The sequence below is a fragment of the Corvus moneduloides genome, chromosome 4 (genome assembly GCF_009650955.1).
Source record: "Corvus moneduloides isolate bCorMon1 chromosome 4, bCorMon1.pri, whole genome shotgun sequence".
Lineage (NCBI taxonomy): Eukaryota > Metazoa > Chordata > Aves > Passeriformes > Corvidae > Corvus > Corvus moneduloides.
This window is the reverse complement of record NC_045479.1, coordinates 66,605,756-66,624,957: the sequence shown is the minus strand read 5'-3', so window position 1 is coordinate 66,624,957 and position 19,202 is coordinate 66,605,756. Positions and strand designations below refer to the sequence as shown.

The 19,202-nt window shown below is 38.9% G+C and overlaps 1 protein-coding gene across 1 annotated transcript in view; it reads left to right on the top strand.

Annotated features, from left to right (window-relative positions):
• Positions 1–19,202, top strand: part of SEMA3D (semaphorin 3D) — a 134,773-nt gene that overhangs the window by 83,363 nt on the left and 32,208 nt on the right. Inside the window, exons 8-11 of the mRNA XM_032106293.1 lie at positions 340–482; positions 12,579–12,693; positions 13,133–13,202; positions 14,533–14,677. Of these exons, the coding sequence (XP_031962184.1) occupies positions 340–482; positions 12,579–12,693; positions 13,133–13,202; positions 14,533–14,677 (473 nt within the window). The remainder of the gene's footprint in view (positions 1–339; positions 483–12,578; positions 12,694–13,132; positions 13,203–14,532; positions 14,678–19,202) is intronic.

Sequence of the window (19,202 nt, the reverse complement as noted above, 5' to 3'; positions counted from 1 at the left end):
TTTTGGTGGCAAGAGCAGTAAGGTAGATTCATGTAGGCTATACTTTGTACTGAGAGTTACTCTATTTTCAGACAGAGAATGATAACCAGTGCTGCATACTTTTGAAAGTATATATATATATATATATACACAAAAACATCAGCCTAAGAGTAAATACTTCAGACTTCATGGTGGTTTTCACTTGGAGTTAGTAAGAAACTTGCTACTACGTATCTACATAATGATATTTTCATTTCACTGGAAGATGCAACATAAATGCAGAGATTTAAAAGCAAGCTCTAAGGCTTTTCTTCAGATTTTTAAACCCTTTTTTTTTTTCTTTTTTTTTTTACTTTCTAGGAGCAAAATTCATTGGAACTTTTCCTATCCCAGATACCTACAACCCAGATGATGATAAAATCTACTTCTTTTTTCGAGAAATATCACAAGATAGTGGCACATCTGACAGGACAATCCTTTCCAGAGTTGGGAGAGTTTGTAAGGTGAGGACTGTATCTTTTTATTTTATTTAAATATAGAAACTAAACAAGTTTGGTTTATTTCTGTGAGAACTGTGTTTTCCACTTTGTTACCCAAATGAGCCTACATATTAATTTTTCTGGACACAGAGTAGTAACGCCATCTGAAATTTACTTGTAGAAAACATAAACTTGATATTGACTGTGTACCTATTTTGAAAAAGGTACTATGTTTATAAATTATAATGCTGTATCCAAAAGATGAAGTATTGACCTTCAGAAATGCAATGATGTCCTGCTTTGTTTCATGAGCTTTCAATAAGGACTGATGTGTCAAAGTGTACACAGTGGCAAGGTATTTGGAGTTTTATGGAAAGCACCCTCTGAATGTGTGGATATGCAAACCCATCCCTTCAGCCTGGCTCTGTACATCATTCCTGGGCATTACTGAGAGCTGGGGTCAGTCATTTGTTTCTGCACATTCCTGATAACCAGCTGGGGTGAAGGGAGGCTAAGAAAGTATACAGTTTCTGAGTTACATCCACATCTGCCTGGAGGTTTCCTCCCTTGGGAAGAAGAGCAATCCTTGACCCATTGACCAGGAGGAGCCAGACCCCGGGTCTGCTGCAGTGTAAAAAGTTCATTTGGCTGGTGCCTGACCTCCTTTAAATGATTGCTCCTTCACTTTCTCCTTCATTATGCTTGGATTTGCCCCCTGTGGAAGGTTTGTGCCCTGATGGTATATACAGACTTGGGCTTATATGAACTGTGCTCTTCTTGGAGAAGCATCTTTGTCAAGGGCAGAAGCCTCCTCAAAAGGTAATGAAAAGAAAAAACAGTTCCTGCACATGAAGACAGCAGTCAGTGTAGTTTGCTGTTTAACAGCCTGATGGATTTACTGAGGTCTCTAGCCACAGTGGCAGAAGTGTCTGTAGACTTTTGTGTCAAACACACTCTCTGTCCACTCCCCTGTCCCCTAGGACATTCTATTCCTGTCTTCTGTAGGAACAGAAGCAGTCAGTATAAGTGCTTCCGCCCTGTCCTGAGATCCTCAGGAATCGCTGGTAAAAGTCAGGAAAATGGAATTTGAAAGCTGCCTTCATATTAGTAACATAGTAAACATAAGCTTTGAGCAAATGTTCTTTTAGGTATCAGCAACACCACAGCAGTCACACAAGTAGGTACATTTCTATGATCTTTTGTTCATAAGCTTTATCTGACTTCCATTTTCTGGGCAGTGTGACTCTGCTGGCAGTGAAAATTATGTTCTCGAGAAACTTGAAAATTAGTAAATGAACAAAAGCATTTGTGTTCTGAAATAAGATGTGTGTGGGAGAAGAGTGCTCATTTAGCTGTGGCCACACTCTGAAAAACAAAGAGTGACAAGTGTATGGATGTGTAGATCTACAACTGCTCTGCAGTCCAGCTAACGCCCAGCTCCAACTGAGATTTCAGTGGCCACAGCCATTTCACACTTCTGTCCTTGACCTAAAGTGTTAAGAAAACAAAACATTCATCCATAAATCAGTTCTCTAGTAGGTTTTTAGCTAGACGAAAGAATGGATAATCTTTAGTTGGGTATTTCACAGCAGTGTGATTAATGGCAGAATGGAAATGCAAACATACATGATTTGCTGCTAGACATGGCATTTGCTGATTATGAGAAAGCACTTAATGCATTAGGAGAAATTGATAGACAACATTTTCAAGCCAAGGCACATGAGAGAGTATAGTAAACTAAGATATATTGGCTACACATCCCCAGCATCCTTTACCTAGAGAAAAAAGGAGATAAGCTATCATAATAAAAGCAAGTGTATTGTAAGGAAATCCTAATGACTGTGTATAATCATACCTCAAATGAGAATGAAATCGTAGAGTAATCATGTTAACAGGAAAAATGTCATGAATTTTATTTTTAGTAGTCAAAGCAAAACAATGAAAACCGATAAGCACGGTGATTATTATTAATAGTTCTGCACTGTCTTCTTTATTTACTGAGCACTTCCCACTGGTTGCAGAATTATTTTGATAATCCAGACTCTTGGGGTTTTTTATATTTGTCTTAATTATCAACAAATTAAAAAAATACTGCTAATTATTATAATAAATATAGAACTATTATGAGTATTTAATACAAATTAAAATATGCAAATAGCCTTGTCTGTTTATGGACTGAAATATTTTGTATCTGTGCTGTGGTATGAAACATCTGCTGTGCTCAATTGTCTCTGACATGGGAACAATGCCTTTGATTGCAACACCTGATAATTTCTACTTGCACTGTCTCATTAATGGGACCTGTACTGCACAAAGTTAAGCCTTTGCCCCCTTTCCCTGTTTAGCAGAGAATAACAGTGAATGGGAGATGCTCAGCAACTTCTGAAATAATTTGCTTGGTGTAAACACAGTTTTTTCCTACTAGAACTCAATTGCTCCCTACCTCACAGTGCCTTAGGGCTCATGTCCATTAATGCCAGAAACACATGCTGAAATTAGAATAGGCTTTGTTTTTAATAAGAAGCTTAGTCAATGCAGCCTATTTGGCTAATTTTCAAGGGTTCAACAATATGGTCTCTCAGTGATCCTCTCCCTTAGGGAAAATCTTCTCTGGAAAGCATTCCCCTTTCCCAGCTACTTTCAGACCCAGAAGACTGCAGTGCTCCTGCTGGCACAGCTCTTTGCCCAGAGTCAAACAGCTGTCACTTGTCCTGTTCACCAGACCATTCGTGCCCAGTGTCCTGCAGCCTGTGGTGCAAGAACGCAGACGCTGCAGCTCTGCACACCACTCATTGGGGTTTACGTCATCTGCTCTGTGTCACTGAGGGATATCACTGGCACTGGGGAGGAAGTGCTTTCAACAGTCACTTTCAGAACCAGTTGTGTCATTTATCATGGCAAATGGCATTTCCTGGTTTTGGTTTGAGTGAGGCAGAAAAAGTATCATTGCCCTGTCTGCAATACCTGATATTACTTACGGTATGTTCATACTTACATAAATTGCAATGTTTGGGGTTATTTGCTTTCTTTTCATGCAAGGGCATAACCAAAAAGAAAAACTACTATTGAAGATTAGCTGGCAAAGTTTATTTCTTTTTTAAAATTCATTCAGTTACACACGTATATTAAATGATCATGCAAACCTTAACTTCTTAAGGTCATGGATCCATTTATTTCTACTTCTAGAAATGCAGGCCTAAGCTTTTACAGCTACACTGTCTTCAAGCCCACAATGCTGAACTGCTTTGCATCAGGTAAAGACAGGACACAGTAATTACACATTAAGCAAGATTTTGGAAAAAAAATACAATTGCAGCATCCATGCACTGTGCCCTGTGCAGTCCAGTAACAAGTCAGCTACATTTTTGTACATATCCACCACTAAATGATGGCAGAATTGTAATTCTATTTATCGGCAACCTCATATATGTACAAGTATAGCCCTAGAAAAGATCCAATTTTCCCTCCTATTTTCCCCTCTCAAATAAAGTGAGAAGTAAAAATCTAACCTGGAGGAGTCACAGAAAAGGTTTTGAAGAGGGAAGAAAGTTGCTGGAGCTTTTGTTTGTGTGTTATCTATATAGAAACACATCTTTTCATAGTTACAACCTCATCCTATTGGAATGGAGTGGAAATTAGCCAAAAGCAGTAGTCTCTCTGCTGCAATATGAAAATCCTGTTTATTATTACAGTGGTTTGCATTTGCTGTGTTACAAGCTTCTCTTTAATGGTTTGGGTGATGTATTGCAAAAGTTATAGCATGCAGTCTTAGAGCCTGGTTTCTGAGACCTCAACTGCCAAGAAATCAGACTTCGGCCCCTGATGTTTTCCCATATTTCCCAAAGTGTTCGGTATCCAGAAGCAGCTTTTGTTCTAGTGGGAACAAGCGAGCTCTTTGTCTTTTTTTCCTTTTTTTTTTTTTTTTGAATACCATTCCACCCCTATATATACCGAGCTGTACCTGGAGAAAAGAATACTGCAATTAGGCACAGCCCTCTTGGTTAAACTGTACTTTCTAAGCACACTGGAATGTAATCATTTTAAGAGCTCTTGAGTCGAGAGCCCTGGACACACCCTGCATTCCACCTTTGGGTAATGTAATTTATTTCCAAAGCCATGAACATCAGCAGAGTTCAAGGCTATGACCTTGCCTCCTGTCTGGTGCTTTAAGCGATTTGTATTCCCAGAATGGCAGGAGGGAGCTATTCCTCCGCGGCTGCAAGTCCAGAGTCTCCGGTGGGCTTTGCCATGGGGCTGCTTGAATGTAAAAGTTAAGAGGTGTTTTTCTTGTCCTGGAAATAGTCTAGCTATGCCTTTGCTGTGACTAGGGATAACTGGCCCATTATCATTATTGGTATTTCTATATTGTGTAGATAATTGATCTCTCTCCAAAGCTGTTGGAGCTGTCCTGGCAGTATCCTGCTTTCCCGTTTAGCCACACTAGCTGGCTCCCGGAAGCCAAATAGCCATGTTAACATGTTCTCAGCAGGGCTAATTAGTCTGGGCTCAGAGCCATGCTCGTGCAGCTATCCTGCTTCCAGTTCTGGAGGCAACTCATTCCAGACAAGGTTTAACTTACTGTGTGTAACATGCTTACATACCTCCTTTGTCACTATAATATTACCTAGCCACAATGTCAACCATGGCAAATACTTTTTTTCCTTGATTTCTCCATGATAATGATTAAAAGCCCTCTGAAAAGGTTATCCCTAGAAGAACAATGGCCCTCATCTGCCCACTGACTGTCTCTGCAGCTGTGAGTCTTTCAGCAGGCGACTCCTCTTGGACTTCGAAATTTGATATTTGCATATTATGTGCCATTTGGAAGTTTTCAAATTATGTATAAAAGCAGATGCTCATCATGATGATTTCATTTTTAAGGGCTGATGTGTTGGAGACAAGCCAATTCCATAGAGTATCTGCTTCTAACTGTGATGGATTAAGAGATGTAACATCAGGATTTGTCAGGTCTTTTGGTCCAACTTTCCTCATTGGCAAGGGTTATATAAGTATAGGAAGTTTTGTACATTTCTGTCCCTCATGGGTGTGTTTCAATAATTGGTATTTTGAGGGGGGAAATCATGATTTACAGATGAAGCAAAAATATGTAAGATATGCTTATGTGTAAAGAGGTGTGACTGAACTTTACTGAGCCTCAGGGAAAGTGAAAAAGAAGTTGCAGTGTCAACACAGATCTTTAAACACTGGACTATGGAAATGCAGCTGCACAACCTCTGAAGCAAACTCTGGAAGTCATTCTAGTTGCCAGAGATACTCATTGCATAAGACACTGTCAGTACACCCTGGCTCAGAAGTGTAAACCTGCAGAGTTAATTGGAGTGAAGTTCCTATGGCTAATCCAAAGTTCCTGACTTGTGAGTGCTTTGACTCAGATGTTCAAATATCTGTAAGAGTGGCGAATAATGACTTTTTTATTTGGAAGTTTCCTCATGTGATTAAATTATCTTCCTGTCTTTTTTTTCCCCCGTCAGTACATTTACTATAAAAAGTGCCATGGTTTGCAGTTTTGCTATTGTTGATCAAGTACACTGTTGTAAATGCAGATGTTTCAGGATTCCAAATTCTAAAGGACTCTCTAAGGTGATGACCTACCTTTGTTCTTTGGTCTCATGCCCTTCCCAGCTCTCAACCTGTGGTTATCAATGCTGTGGTCACAATATGTCATGCTACTGACTTCAGGTACTTGTATATATCCAAGTGAGGAAACTAATTATCAGGCATTCCCTTCCTTCAGTAAAGGCAGATGACTAATTTTTGGAAGAAGACTCCTTCCATCTTCAGCCCAGATCACTCTCTGAAGGACATATTTTCCACTGTCTGTAAAGGGAGCTCTGCTCTACTGGGTCCCTGGAATCTGAAATTCAAGACATTCTGATTGAAGAATGTGAAATTCTGAATGGCAAATTCAAGCCTATTTGTTCAGAAAGAAGACGATTTATCCCAGTGCTGGGTCTCATACTGCTCCAGTTTCACAGAGCTCTCAATCTGTTCAAGTCATATAAATTTTGTTCTCCTGTTTGACGTTAAGTGCATGACCCATCTAATTACTTGACTTGCCTGTAGCTTCATTATCAAGAATGCTGCCTTTCATGACCTGAAGGTTTTGTTCTCTGTCTTTTTATATCCTTCCTATGTATGTATCTCATATAATTTATATTATGTAGATAAGAAAATTTAGATGAGAGACAGGTAAAGGCAAGTCAAACACACTGGAATAAGCCATGGACAGTTTATACTCAAAATTTTAAGTAGATTTTCCTGAGAGTCCCGTAACATATTTTATTAGTTCAGCCATAAGTCTTTGGTAACTTCAGGTTTTTACTGAAACTGGAATGAACAGGTGGATATAGCAGAGTTCATCTGGTTTGTGGCAGTCTTTGAACAGTTTGGGGGAATATTCCTAATACTAGCACACCTGTTGGAGATAGTCTTACCAGGATTGATGTTTGGCCTTAAGGTAAAATGGTACTAAATTTTATTCTTTCATTTGTCCCAAACCACATCTCCTTGTCTTTACCTGAGCCTATTAGTTTCTGGATTTTGGGGATTTTTTCATGGTATGTTTGATAACAGTCCAGAATTTTTCTTTGCTGTGTAGTTAGATTTTCCAGTCTGGATCCCATCCAAAGATATAATTTGGTAGAAACTTCTGGGTGTGATGTTTAAATACTTTCCAAAATAAAAATCAACATTTTCCATAGTGAGCTAAACAGTTATGCATGCTCAGTGTGAGTACATTGTCTTTCTGAATGAAATAAAAACAAACCTGTTTGAGGAGCAGGAACTGAACAGAGTCACCACCTCGTTGGCAGATTGGAACTGCAGACACAGAGGAGAAGTAAATTCCCCAAGTGTACTCAATGTATCCATCGGAGAGCAGTTGAAGTTCTAAAGTCTCATGTGCCTTCTTTCTCTTGCTTATATTGCAAGTGTTCTTTTGTTCTCTCTCAAGTAACACTTCACGTGTAGCTTGACGGTTTTGGATGTAACCCATAGCCTGATGAAATCAGAGGAGGATTCTTTCATCTACATCAGTATGGTTTGGACAAGGAATTTTGCACCTGAATTCCTGAAGGAGCAAATTTAACTTTCCTGTGGTAGGTTGGCACCTGACAGAGTTGAGTGGGGACAGAATATGCAAAGTAAAAAAAAAATTACAAAAGAACTGTGAACCTGAAGACAGAATTTGAAAGGAGACTGTAGGCTATTTCTCTATTTATAAAGTCAGCTACAAGGCTGGGTTTTTTTTTCTCTCCATAGTATAAAGCTTTGCTGCAGGGGATGCCATTTGTTTCTGGTAGCTTTGTCACATAGTTAGGCTTCAATAAGAGAAGGGCTTCAGGGCCTTTTGCAGTTTCAGCACTTTTCCTCTCTGTTCTCCAACATTTCCTTTTATTCAGGCCAGGAATTCTCTTTGGATAGTCCTTTTGCACATCTTGCCACTGGCTGTAATTAATAACCTGCTTCTAGAAATTCCACTCATTGTCTTTTTTCTTTTTCTTCCCCCTTTTTTTTTTTTTCCCCTTTAAGAGGCTGTTCAGAATAATTACTGTCTTTAAAGTTTTATGAATCACACTGTTTGACATCTTTGATGTAGACTGATTTTTCAGATAACTGCACTTTTTGTTTTAATGTTCAATTTGTCACTGTTACTTACAAGCAAATAAGAGATTTAAAATCCCTAAAGATGCAGATGTTCTTTAGCTTCGTTGCCATCTGTTTTCATGCCTACTGGATTCCAAGACTAACATTTGTTCATTTTAATGAAGCTACATTTATATAGTATATAAGACACAATAGAATAGAAAATAGATACAACAAAGCTTTTAATATAAGTTGATTTTTAAATCACTTGATCATAGAGCAGTATTTTTTCTGATGGCTTTTATTTTCATATTAGCTTATATTTAGCTAGATGGTTAGAAAAGTACATTGTTTTGCTTAATTGCACATAAATTGCAGATCAGAAAACTGAAACTTCGATGGAAGTCTCCCAGGAGAGGTGTATGATATGACCTTAAATTACTTCACAAAATTTACTCTGTGCATTTAAACAGCATTCTTCCTGTATGTCAGAAAGCCATACAATTACCTATTCTCACTGAAGTGGGACATCCAATATTTGAATTCTTAATGTAATTTGGTAGAAGCCTGATTTCTCACTCCAGCAAATTGTTTTTTGCAACCACCTCATTCAAAAGGGATTAAATTTTCGGATTTCTGTAAATAAGAGTCTGCCTGATTTATTAAAGTCATATTGGATTACTTCCCCATTTATCTAAGTAATTTCTGGTTTTAAATCTTTGTGATATTTTGGGATAATATTTCCTCAACAGGTGACAGATTGAACAGCCCCCCTTCTAGTTGGCAATTATCTACATTTCTAGCTCAGGCAAACACAAGTAACCAAGATTTTACAGGCACTTCTTCCTGTTAAAAAGAAGGTATTTCAGGCAGAAGTGTTGGTATTTGTTACAGCTTGTGAGATTACAAAGCAGTAAGTGCTAATTAAAGAGTTATTTATATTCAAAATGAAATATGCAGTCCTAAGTGCCTTCATCTGTCCGGTAACAAAGTTTATAGTAAACACAGCTAATCCAGTGTGCTTAGAAGCGATATTTTGGGAGATAAGCTTTCAGATACTTGAGGCTGGTTGGCTGTTACAAGATTAGCCATATTTTTGGAATGAAAGGCTTGCTCATGCTGCCTTCCCCTTCTCTCAGCACTCAAATTTATCTTGTCTCCTTGTCCAATCTCCCTGAAATATTTAGAGTTCTTTGTATTCAGACCATATCTCTTGACAAAAATAATTTCAGTACATCCAGTTAATTACTTAAACTGGCTTGAGGCAAACCTTTGCTAAATCAGCTCAATGGGCTTCTTAGGATTCTATGACTTTGTGTTTAATCCTTATTTCTGTTCACCTGTGCACTAACTGGACTTTGCTGTGGTGATTTTCACTCTTCCATGCATTTCTTCTAATCCACTGACTACCCAGCCTGTACATCCTATTGTATTTATGTCCTGCCCTACAAACAGTTCAAAATATTGGAGCACATCAGTAATTCATTCCAGACTGAGACTATTAAATAATCACTTTGACAAAAGAGACTGTCTTCTTTCTGTAGCAGCCCAGTCTCAAAACTAACTTGGGCCAGTATTTCCTTTGGGCAGCCTCTCAGAGGCTGATGATGAGGGTCCAAGGAATCTACACCAGAGTGGAGATTGCAAAGTGAATGAGTCCACGTCAACATGGTCTGAAGGAAAGGAGAGCAACTGCATGTTCTTCAGCACCTGAAGCCTCAAGATGGGTCAAAGACTGACCTAATATGCGCCAAAAAATAGTATGAGGAAGGGAGGAGTGCTCTTTCTTAAAAAAATAGACATTTACAGAAATTAGTAAGATAGTACTACTTGAGACTCCAGGAGCAAAGACATGCCTGTACTATTTATAGTTTCTAAACCTCCTTGGTCTGAGCTGAACTAATTCTGTGTGTAGATAAAATCATCATGGCCTTTGTTTGTTTCTGCACTTTCTCAGTCAATCTCAATGAATCGTGGGCACATTGTAGGAAAGACAAGACATTGTTTTAATCAGAGATGACTTATAGAATTGAAGAGTACTATATGGCTATTCATCACAAAAATCCCCCAAAAGTCCCAAAACCACAAACAAAAATATCTTCCTAGTAAAATGTGCTTTTTATTTCGCTCAGCCATGGCAGTAGGAAGAAGCATGTTGAAGGATATGTCAGCATATTGTATGTGCAACTGTCTAAATCAGTGAAAGGTCTTTTCAGTCTATCTGCACCATAAATTTGTCACTCTCTGGCTTCAGAAGGACTTGGTAGCTCTTGGAATGCTGACTGGTCACTGAATCCCCCCAGCTCCATTATAAACTGTACAGTGTTACTTCAGCAGCTTTTGGATATGTAGAACACACTGAGTGAATGCCTGTTCTAATGTCTCTTAAATTCAAATAACATGGTTAACGTCATGTCCTGGCTTGAGAGCAAGGAAATATGGATACATCTTAAATCCAGTGGAATTTTATACTTTACAGCACATAGCACTTGCTAGGATTGCTTTCTTTGAGCACAGTGTTTTTTGGTTCATAATGCTCTAACTCACTGGAACTACTGATACATTTAAAATAAGCATTTGTGAGAGTGCTATGTGGGATCACAACTTAAGGTTGGTAAAACACAAGTACATATCTTCCCATCTCTTGCAGAAGCTGAATGCCTGTAGTGACAGGAGTAGGACCTAGACAAGGATCGTTTTTCCATTCCAGCCCCATCACTTGCTCCATGCTTTCTTCCTATTTGCTGGTCCTTGTCAGGTAGTTCGACAGCTCATCTCCTGTGACGCTGCATTGCATCCACCAGAAATCAAAGTGGAAGCCCTGCAATGTGAGATTTGCTTAGCTAGTCCCAATTGCCAGAGGAAGAAAAAGCTTTACACTCCTTGCTTTTTAAGATTCTTTGTTCCATCTTTTTAATTGTTTGGTTTTAACTGCACCGCAAAGTTTGTTTGCTCCTCCTTTGAACAGAACACACACATGCAGAGGTTTTTTTGGCTATTGGCTTCAGGCTGCTAATTTTGACACCTTTGTAATAAATCTGCTGGGTAGATGCAAAGCTTCAGGCTTGGCAGAACCTCAGGAAATCAAGAGAGGAGGCAGCAATTCTTGTAAGAGCAGGAGTTCCAAAGGCCTTACATTAACAGGAATCATTTCCAACTGAGCTAATCTATTTGAAAGTAGCAGGTACATGAAAAGGAAAAGCAGTTAGAGTGCATTACAAGAGAAGTGTTAGTCCTTCTGAAGTGATTTCAGCACTTAAAGCCAACTTTCTGAATGCCTGTAGTATGTATGATACAGCCCTGAAGGGCCAAACACAGTCTGTGGTGATGACATGTAATTTCCACCACCCGATGTTTCCTACTGAGGCTGGTTCTATACCTTCAGATTGCAAACTGAATTAACAAAATAGTGATTTCTCCAAATGAACCTGAGGGGGCTGAATATTTATGGCTGAATTTGAGGTCCTTAAACGTACAGCACAGATCCCCTAAGCTTCAGAGTTTATAACTGAAAGGCACAGGCACCTTCCTGGGCTAATTCAGAACCTATAGCTGGGAGACTACTGCTGGTGATAACATTTCTTTTAAGTGTTTCAATTCTTGGTTCCTGCTGGTATATCATTGCCCTTACCATTTTGAGGATGAAGAATTTTGGGGCCTAAATAACTCTGCAGAACCTAAATAGTTCTGTTTGGAACCAGCAGGATCCTTCATGTAGTCACTGGAAGAAGTACATGAGCAAACTCCTAGTTTGGCTTCCTAAAACTTAAATCATCTACCATCCATTCCTATCTGCTGATCCAAGTCAGTAGAAGGACACTTACCCTTCAGAAAGATAATTCCAATTTCAAGTTACCCTTCATGGATTTTTTCTTTCTCCAGTGACTAAAGGAAACTTGGGCAAGTATGCTTATGTTTTAGAAACCCATAGTAAAAGAAATGAAAAAAAAAAAAAAAAATCCCTGTTGTTGGAGTATAGACTGATATTTCCATAATGACAATTATTAAAATAATATAACTGGTTTTGCCTGGAATGCCTTTTGATCTGTACTATGTACACAAAGTGCAGTATTTACATTGTAAGCTGCTGATGAATATAGGGGTTTTTTTTGAGAAATCTATCCAAAATGTTCTGTTCTATTATTTGGTTTGTAAAGAATTTTGAAGAACAACTGATTGTAAAAAATAGCCTCACAAGGAGCAAGAAATCATGTGATATATCCATGTTTTCACACAGCATTCCAGTTAAAAAGGTGGTGAAGGAACTTTGCAATCGGATTTGGGTATAATTAGGAAATTTGAGTCGCCCACTCTCGGAGCAGATAAGTGACTACAGAAGCTACTAAGAGAAAGTGTCCTACACTCTCTTAGGAAAAAGAAAATGAAAAATATTTTGATGTTTGTGGTAAGAGCAAACTGTCGAATCAGACAGAAGAAGCACAGTCCATACTGTGCTGTTACATTTTAAAGCTCTTATTTGTTTAATATTCAAGTATTTAATTTTATTTTTGTTAGAATGATATGGGAGGGCAAAGAAGCCTAATAAACAAGTGGACAACTTTTCTGAAAGCCAGGCTTGTGTGTTCCATACCTGGTCCTGAAGGGGCAGACACACATTTCGATGAGCTGCGTAAGTTGATTTATTTTTAATGGTCTATTTTAACATTAGTAATGCCTGCTTTTGTTGGGTTTTTTTTCCTGTCTGGTTTGTAGAAGCATTGTGTCTTGTTCTGATTCTACTCCTCTTCCAAACAGGGCTAGTAATGCCTCTGACTTTTATCAGAAGTCCCTGATGATAATTGATATTGGTCTGATCAGAATTATGGTGTTTTTCCCTTTCTCTCCAAAAGCTGGGAAGTGAAAATCTGATTCTGTATAAAACCCAGAATATCTGTGAATGAACACATTTCAGAATATTAGCACAAATTCATGTGGCAGAAATTAAAATTCAAACAAAACTAAAGCCTTGTTATAATTTTACAAATTTCCAAATTATAAATGATAAATGCAGAAATAGTCCATGGATGTTTAACTAAAAAGAAACACCAAGTATATTTTTCTCATTGCAGAAGATATATTCTTACTTTCTACAAGAGATGAGAGGAACCCTCTTGTGTATGGAGTCTTCACTACAACAAGGTATGTGTTAGGATCATGTTTGCCTGTGGAAACAAAGGATGAAGATCTTACTCAGGACTTTTACACTTTTGTATATACTGAGGTCTTCTAGACTAGATCCTGATTCAGAGCAGTTAGGAATTGCTGGAATAAGGCATCCATGTCAGCGCTGTGGTCACTAAGGACAATATTTTTCAGAACTGGAAATAATGAATTATGTCCCTAAACCTTTCTGTGCCTAGCTTTTGAAAACGATTGTAAAAAGTAATGAAAATGTAACAATCAACAACATGCTAGATTATTTCAGCCTCATCCAGTTGAATTTATAAATTTCTATCATATTTATTGAGCAACCAGTAGTTGCTATTTTAGGCAAATTATTGTCATGAAGCCTCATTTCTGTAAGCAACACCTTGACATCTGCTGTTTCCTGATATCAAAATTACTCTCTAAACTGATAGTTAAGTGATTTTATAGTCCAGAGTTAATGAAAGAATAATCCAACTTTATCTCAAGGGGATGCACTAATTAATTAATGACCTTTCAGATCAATAGTGAGGTACTCTATAGAATTGTCGGAAGAAAATTAATAATCTTTTCTTTTGTCTCCCAAACCTTTGAATTAGGTGTAAATAATGGCTAGCCAAATGCTGACCAGTATGAGTGCAATGAGGAATTGCCAAGGCACTCCTTAATTCAGAAACAGTTACCACAGTAGCTCCCTAGAATATATAACCACAGAAAATACTTAAAATTGAAGTAAATATTGCACAATAAATGAAGTGGTTTGTGACGTAACTGAAGTACATGCTACACAGCAACCTGGCATGGTGTTCTTTTGAAAACTGAAATATTTTGGATTTTTTTAGAAAAATACATTAAAAAAAGGAAAAATTAATAAAAAATAAGTGTTTATTTTTATGTCTTGTTTTGTTGTCTTTCCAATGGAATTTTTAATTCTCAGGGACCTCACCAATAATACCACTAATGTTTGGACTTCCAGATGTGAACACAATGTAAATCAATGTCCTTCATTTGGATAAAATTCTAATCAAAAGAGCTAGTAAATGATAGCTGGAAACTGTCGGCCACTAGAAAAAAATTACACTCTATCAAGTAATCCCAAAGGCCAATCCAGGTTTCAACTGAGCAAAGTTTAAAACTGTAACAAGAGTGACATTAAATATCTGTAGTTATCAGACCTGTACACATCGTTGCTTAGCAGCACTTGCATCAACCGCCAGGTGTAGGATTGATCCAAACCCCATCAGACTCTGTAATTCATTAATTCCCTGGCTGAAGCACCAAGGAGGTGTTTGCAGCGTGCACATCAGTGAATCTTCTCTTGCAGCTCCGTGTTTAAGGGCTCTGCAGTGTGTGTGTACAGCATGGCCGAGATCAGGGCCGTGTTCAACGGGCCCTACGCCCACAAGGAGAGCGCGGATCACCGCTGGGTGCAGTACGAAGGTCGCATCCCCTACCCCAGGCCTGGCACAGTAAGTGTCTCCTTAATTACAGACCTCTATTTTTACTCAAAAGCAATCATGCTTCACACCCCTCCCCGGGCTGGTAATTTATATTTTCCGCTCAGGATGTTTCAAATTATCCTCTCAACTCTTTCCCTTCTGTTGACAGCCCAGACTTCTTACCTACCTTGTAGGTATATAAATATACATTTTTCCATGTCTCTGAGATAACATTGTGTCCAGACTAGTTCCTGATTGTCTCTCATATTGTGGTCTCCTACTGTACAGCTATATTTCTATCTGTTGGAATCACCTCTAAGGCATCAATACTTCATAAAAAGCCAAAGGCATTTCTTTATACAGTGTTATCATGAGGTTTTTTATTTGTATTTCTTGTTGTCTTCGTGTCTGTTAAAATCATTGAGATACTGTCATTGGTTCTCTTATGTGTGCTTGTGCATGTGTTGTGTTTAAAGTAAAATAAGGAGGTAATTGCTGGACATTTTATGTGATAAAAAATAAGTAACAGGAAGAAAAGAGAAATTTTGTATCTGGAAGTACTTTTAATCCCAGTCTCTTAGACCTCAACTGTAAAAGGCCAAAATAAGGAGGAAAACTTAGAAATTATTAAAGTTTTTTTCCCACTTCTGTCTCAGTATTTGGAAAAGCACAGGCTGACATTACAGGCAAGGAAGAAATGGTATTTTCAGAAAATACATCAACTTTAAAAACATCATCACGACTTTAAGCAACTCTTTGTACGTAGAATGTAAAAGCAACAATTTTATCTGGAATAGCTCTACAGTCTCTTGGTCAGGTATTCAATGAACAAGTATCAGGCAGCCAGCAGGGAGCTGTCAACGTCAGATGTGGCCTAGAAGCCATCTGGCCATTTCTGCACTATTTCTCTGACCTCAGCACTGGTGTAACTTTTGCCTCAAGCCACATTATCTGGTTAATTTAGTCCATCTTTTCACACATTTCCTTGTATCTCCGTGTTTTCTTCGTCTTTCCATTGGACTCAACAAGCTCATGATGTTTGTTGAACGTGGTGGTCCCAGGGTTCTGCAGGTCAGGCCCCAAGTGCTGATTCCCTTCTCTCAGCTGAGGATGAGCCTCAGAGCTGCTCTGTCTCCAAAGGCCAGGACAGCTCAGAGACTGATTTGGCCTGCCCAGGATATCAGCCCTGATGGAGCAAGTCACAGCTTATTGGGGCAATTTAGGCATTGCAGGCTTACGCATCTCTCTGTCATGCAAAATACATACTGCACCCAAAAAGAAGATGCTTTTTTTTTTTTTTTTTTTTTTTAATTGTATGTAACTCTGCAGCTGGTAAGGAAGTTCAGATGAATTTAATTTTAGCTACAAAAATGGTGCCAGCAAGAACAATAGCTGGTCCCATGGCATCTAAAGAGATTAAAATAACTCTCTTGAAAAACTCAGAGTGCCCCATAAGGATGAACACTCTGCACAGATAGACGGCTCATAAGCTCATTGCATTTTTGAGTGTATTAGCCATCACATGGTTGAGCTGGGATTCACAAGGAAGGAAACATGCCATGCTGAAGCATGTCAGTGCTGATCTTTAGCATTGATTTGAATATCCATGATTGCAAGTATTCTAAAGGTTGGAAAGCTGAAAGAGTAACAAATGTTTTCCATAAGCCAACCCTTACCTCTCCAAGGCTTCCTTTAAGCACCTGGTAACTGCTGTGAGAAAATAGTTTCTTTAAAGTTCTCCAAACCTTCATGGTCAGTGGATTTCTGTAGGAGTTTGTCTGACAAAGGACTGAGAAGGGAAGTGGATTTACTGAAGAAAACTGTCAGAAGAAAGGTGTCTGTAATACTTGCTATCTAGATTAGGTAAACGTATTGCTGCATAGCTTTTTATCTGTTCTCTTAGGGAGCTGGACTGAAAAATACTTCAGGCTCAGTAGTTTAATGTAGGGTATCCAAATAAGTAGATTTATGCCATGCTCTTGGCTTGTGATGGGCTATGCCAAACTTGGATATGATCGGTTTTAGGGTGGGATCTGGAAAAACAGTACAGTGGTAAAAGGCAAGGAAAAGAAGCAGCATGAACCTTGAAGAACACTGTAGTGTGAATGCTGAAATGCTCTTCCTTAAAGATTAATTTCATCATTTCTTGCCCACTGTGAGGTGGTTCAGGAATGCTCAGAACAAAGCCAAAGAGGGATAATCTACCCTTTTCTAAGTTACCAGAACATTTTTGAAATTTAAGCTCCTCGTAAGTGTTGCCTACAGTTGGCATAGCCATCACTGCTCTGATTCTATACTTCCTGTATTTTAAGTTACTGGCAAAGTATAAAAATGTCTATTCTAGGAAATACATTTCTTTTGGTGGTTGGCTTTGAGAGATACATTGACTTTCTTTCAGCATTTATACAGAAGCAGGAGACTGCATACCCTAATTTAACTTTCTGCTCTGCTGCCTTTATCTCTTAAGTAAATAAAGCTGCTCACGATAGAGACTGTGACTACTTTGATTTTGAAATTTTGACAAAATGCTTCCTGTGGCAATTTGTGTGTGAGATAAACTCCCAACAAGACCATGATATCATGCCTTCACAATGTTGAGTGGGGAGCAGGCAGCAGCAGCCCCTGCCTGCTCATGTCCCTGAGCTGTGGCAGGCTCTGGCTGCCCTCTGCCGTCTTGATCAAAACACCCCTGGACACAGTGACCTCTGGCACACTCCACAGCACTGACACTGCAGAACACACAGCTCTTTAACTTCTCTCAGTGGTATTAAAGTGCAAGTGGAAATAACGGGAATTTAACAGAGGCAAGGCTTCTAATCTATTTCCATGTGGAAGCTGAAAATAAAAAGAGACAGAAAAAAAGCATGAAGCAGGCAGCCCCGACACAAAGGATGAATTGAAAACCAAGGGAGCTTTTGCTCTATCTGCTTTAGCTGTTTAAAAATTGGACTTGTATATCTGCTGCTGTCCCCAGATAAAAATTTAGTTTTCTTCCAGTCTCTCAGGGTTTCACTCAGGAAATTATCCATTAATAAGGAAACCATGGAGAACTTTCTTTGAAGTTCTGCATTCTGAAGCAGAGTTTTCGTAATGCCCTCCCAGTAATCACAGAAGGCATTTGAGCAAGATTTTCAGTGAATTAGGAGGAAGAAACATTTTCTAGTTTATTTATTGAGCTGTAACCATTGCAGTATCACAGCAAGTCGTAGTGTTTCAATCCCTTTAGAAATTCTGATGGAATACAAGGGAGTCATCCTCATTTCACTGATGGTGAATAAATGTCATTAAGATTTTTAGAGGAATGACAGTGTTTAAACCTGCAGATTAACACTCCGTCTGATCTACTGCAGAATATAGGACTGTTAAATGCTAGCCAAGGCAACAGCAAATGTTTTTGATGGGTCTACATATCTTACTGATCTGATATGTGAAAAGATCAAAACAAAGCTCTGAATGAGCAAATTAAGGATCTGGCAGCCTGAGTCACTTAGCTACAAGAAGAAGCATCCCTGCACATTGCTCATGTCCATTTGAAGAGTTTAATGTCTCACCTCTTTCTGCTCCAGATCTGAACACAGTCCTAGGCTCTTGAATTCTTTGTGTTTTCTTTTTATTAAACAAGTTACTTTATAACCCCTCAGATTCTCCTGTAATCATGGAATCTTAGAATCATAGAATCGACTGAGTTGGAAGAGACCCATCTGGATCATTGAGTCTGACTCCTGGCCCTATGCAGGACACACAAGAGTCCCACCATGTACCGAGAGTATTGTCCAAATGCTTCGTGAGCTCTGTCAGGCTTGGTGCTCTGACCACTTCTCTGGGGAACCTGTGCCCAACCACCCTCTGGATGAAGAACCTTTTTCTGATATCCGACTTCAACCTCCCCTGACTCAGCTTCATCCTTCTTCATCCTTTTCTCTCTCAATTGCTTTCTCTCCCTTCCTTCAGGGAAACCCCTTCCTTTATTTCTTCTGGTAATTCAGTGTGCAGGCTGATTAAGATGTGGTGTCCATCCCACTGGGACTTGGCTGTGCCACAGAGAAATACTGCCTGCCAAAATGCCTCCCCTGTCCTCCCTTCTGGTTAGTTTTGCTGCTTTAATGAGCTTGTTCATAAACATTGAGGGTCGCACAGGTTTCCCTTCTATTTTTAGACTTACCTTCCCCTTTTGCCTATCTTTTATGGGACAGACTGCATTCTTTTCTCCTCCAATTCCTCTCTCCTTTGATCTCCCTACTGTAAAATGGGGCTGCTTAATTAGGTGAAATGTTTCACTTTACGGGTTTATTTTCCTCAGAAAGCCTCCTACACCTCCTGTTACTCACCAACCTGTTCTCCCCTACATGAATCACCTTCCAGTTCATAACAGCCTTTCGAAATGCTGCACACCTTGTCACCTTTCCTCATGGCAGAGGTCAGCTGCCTGCAAAGTCAAGTTCACTCACCCAGCTGGTCTCAGCTCAGTTAGCCTCAGATTAATGCTCAATTTTCTCAGCTTTTTCTATCAAAAACACAGGTGTGTTAAATGGAAAAGCAATACAAAGTGCTCAAG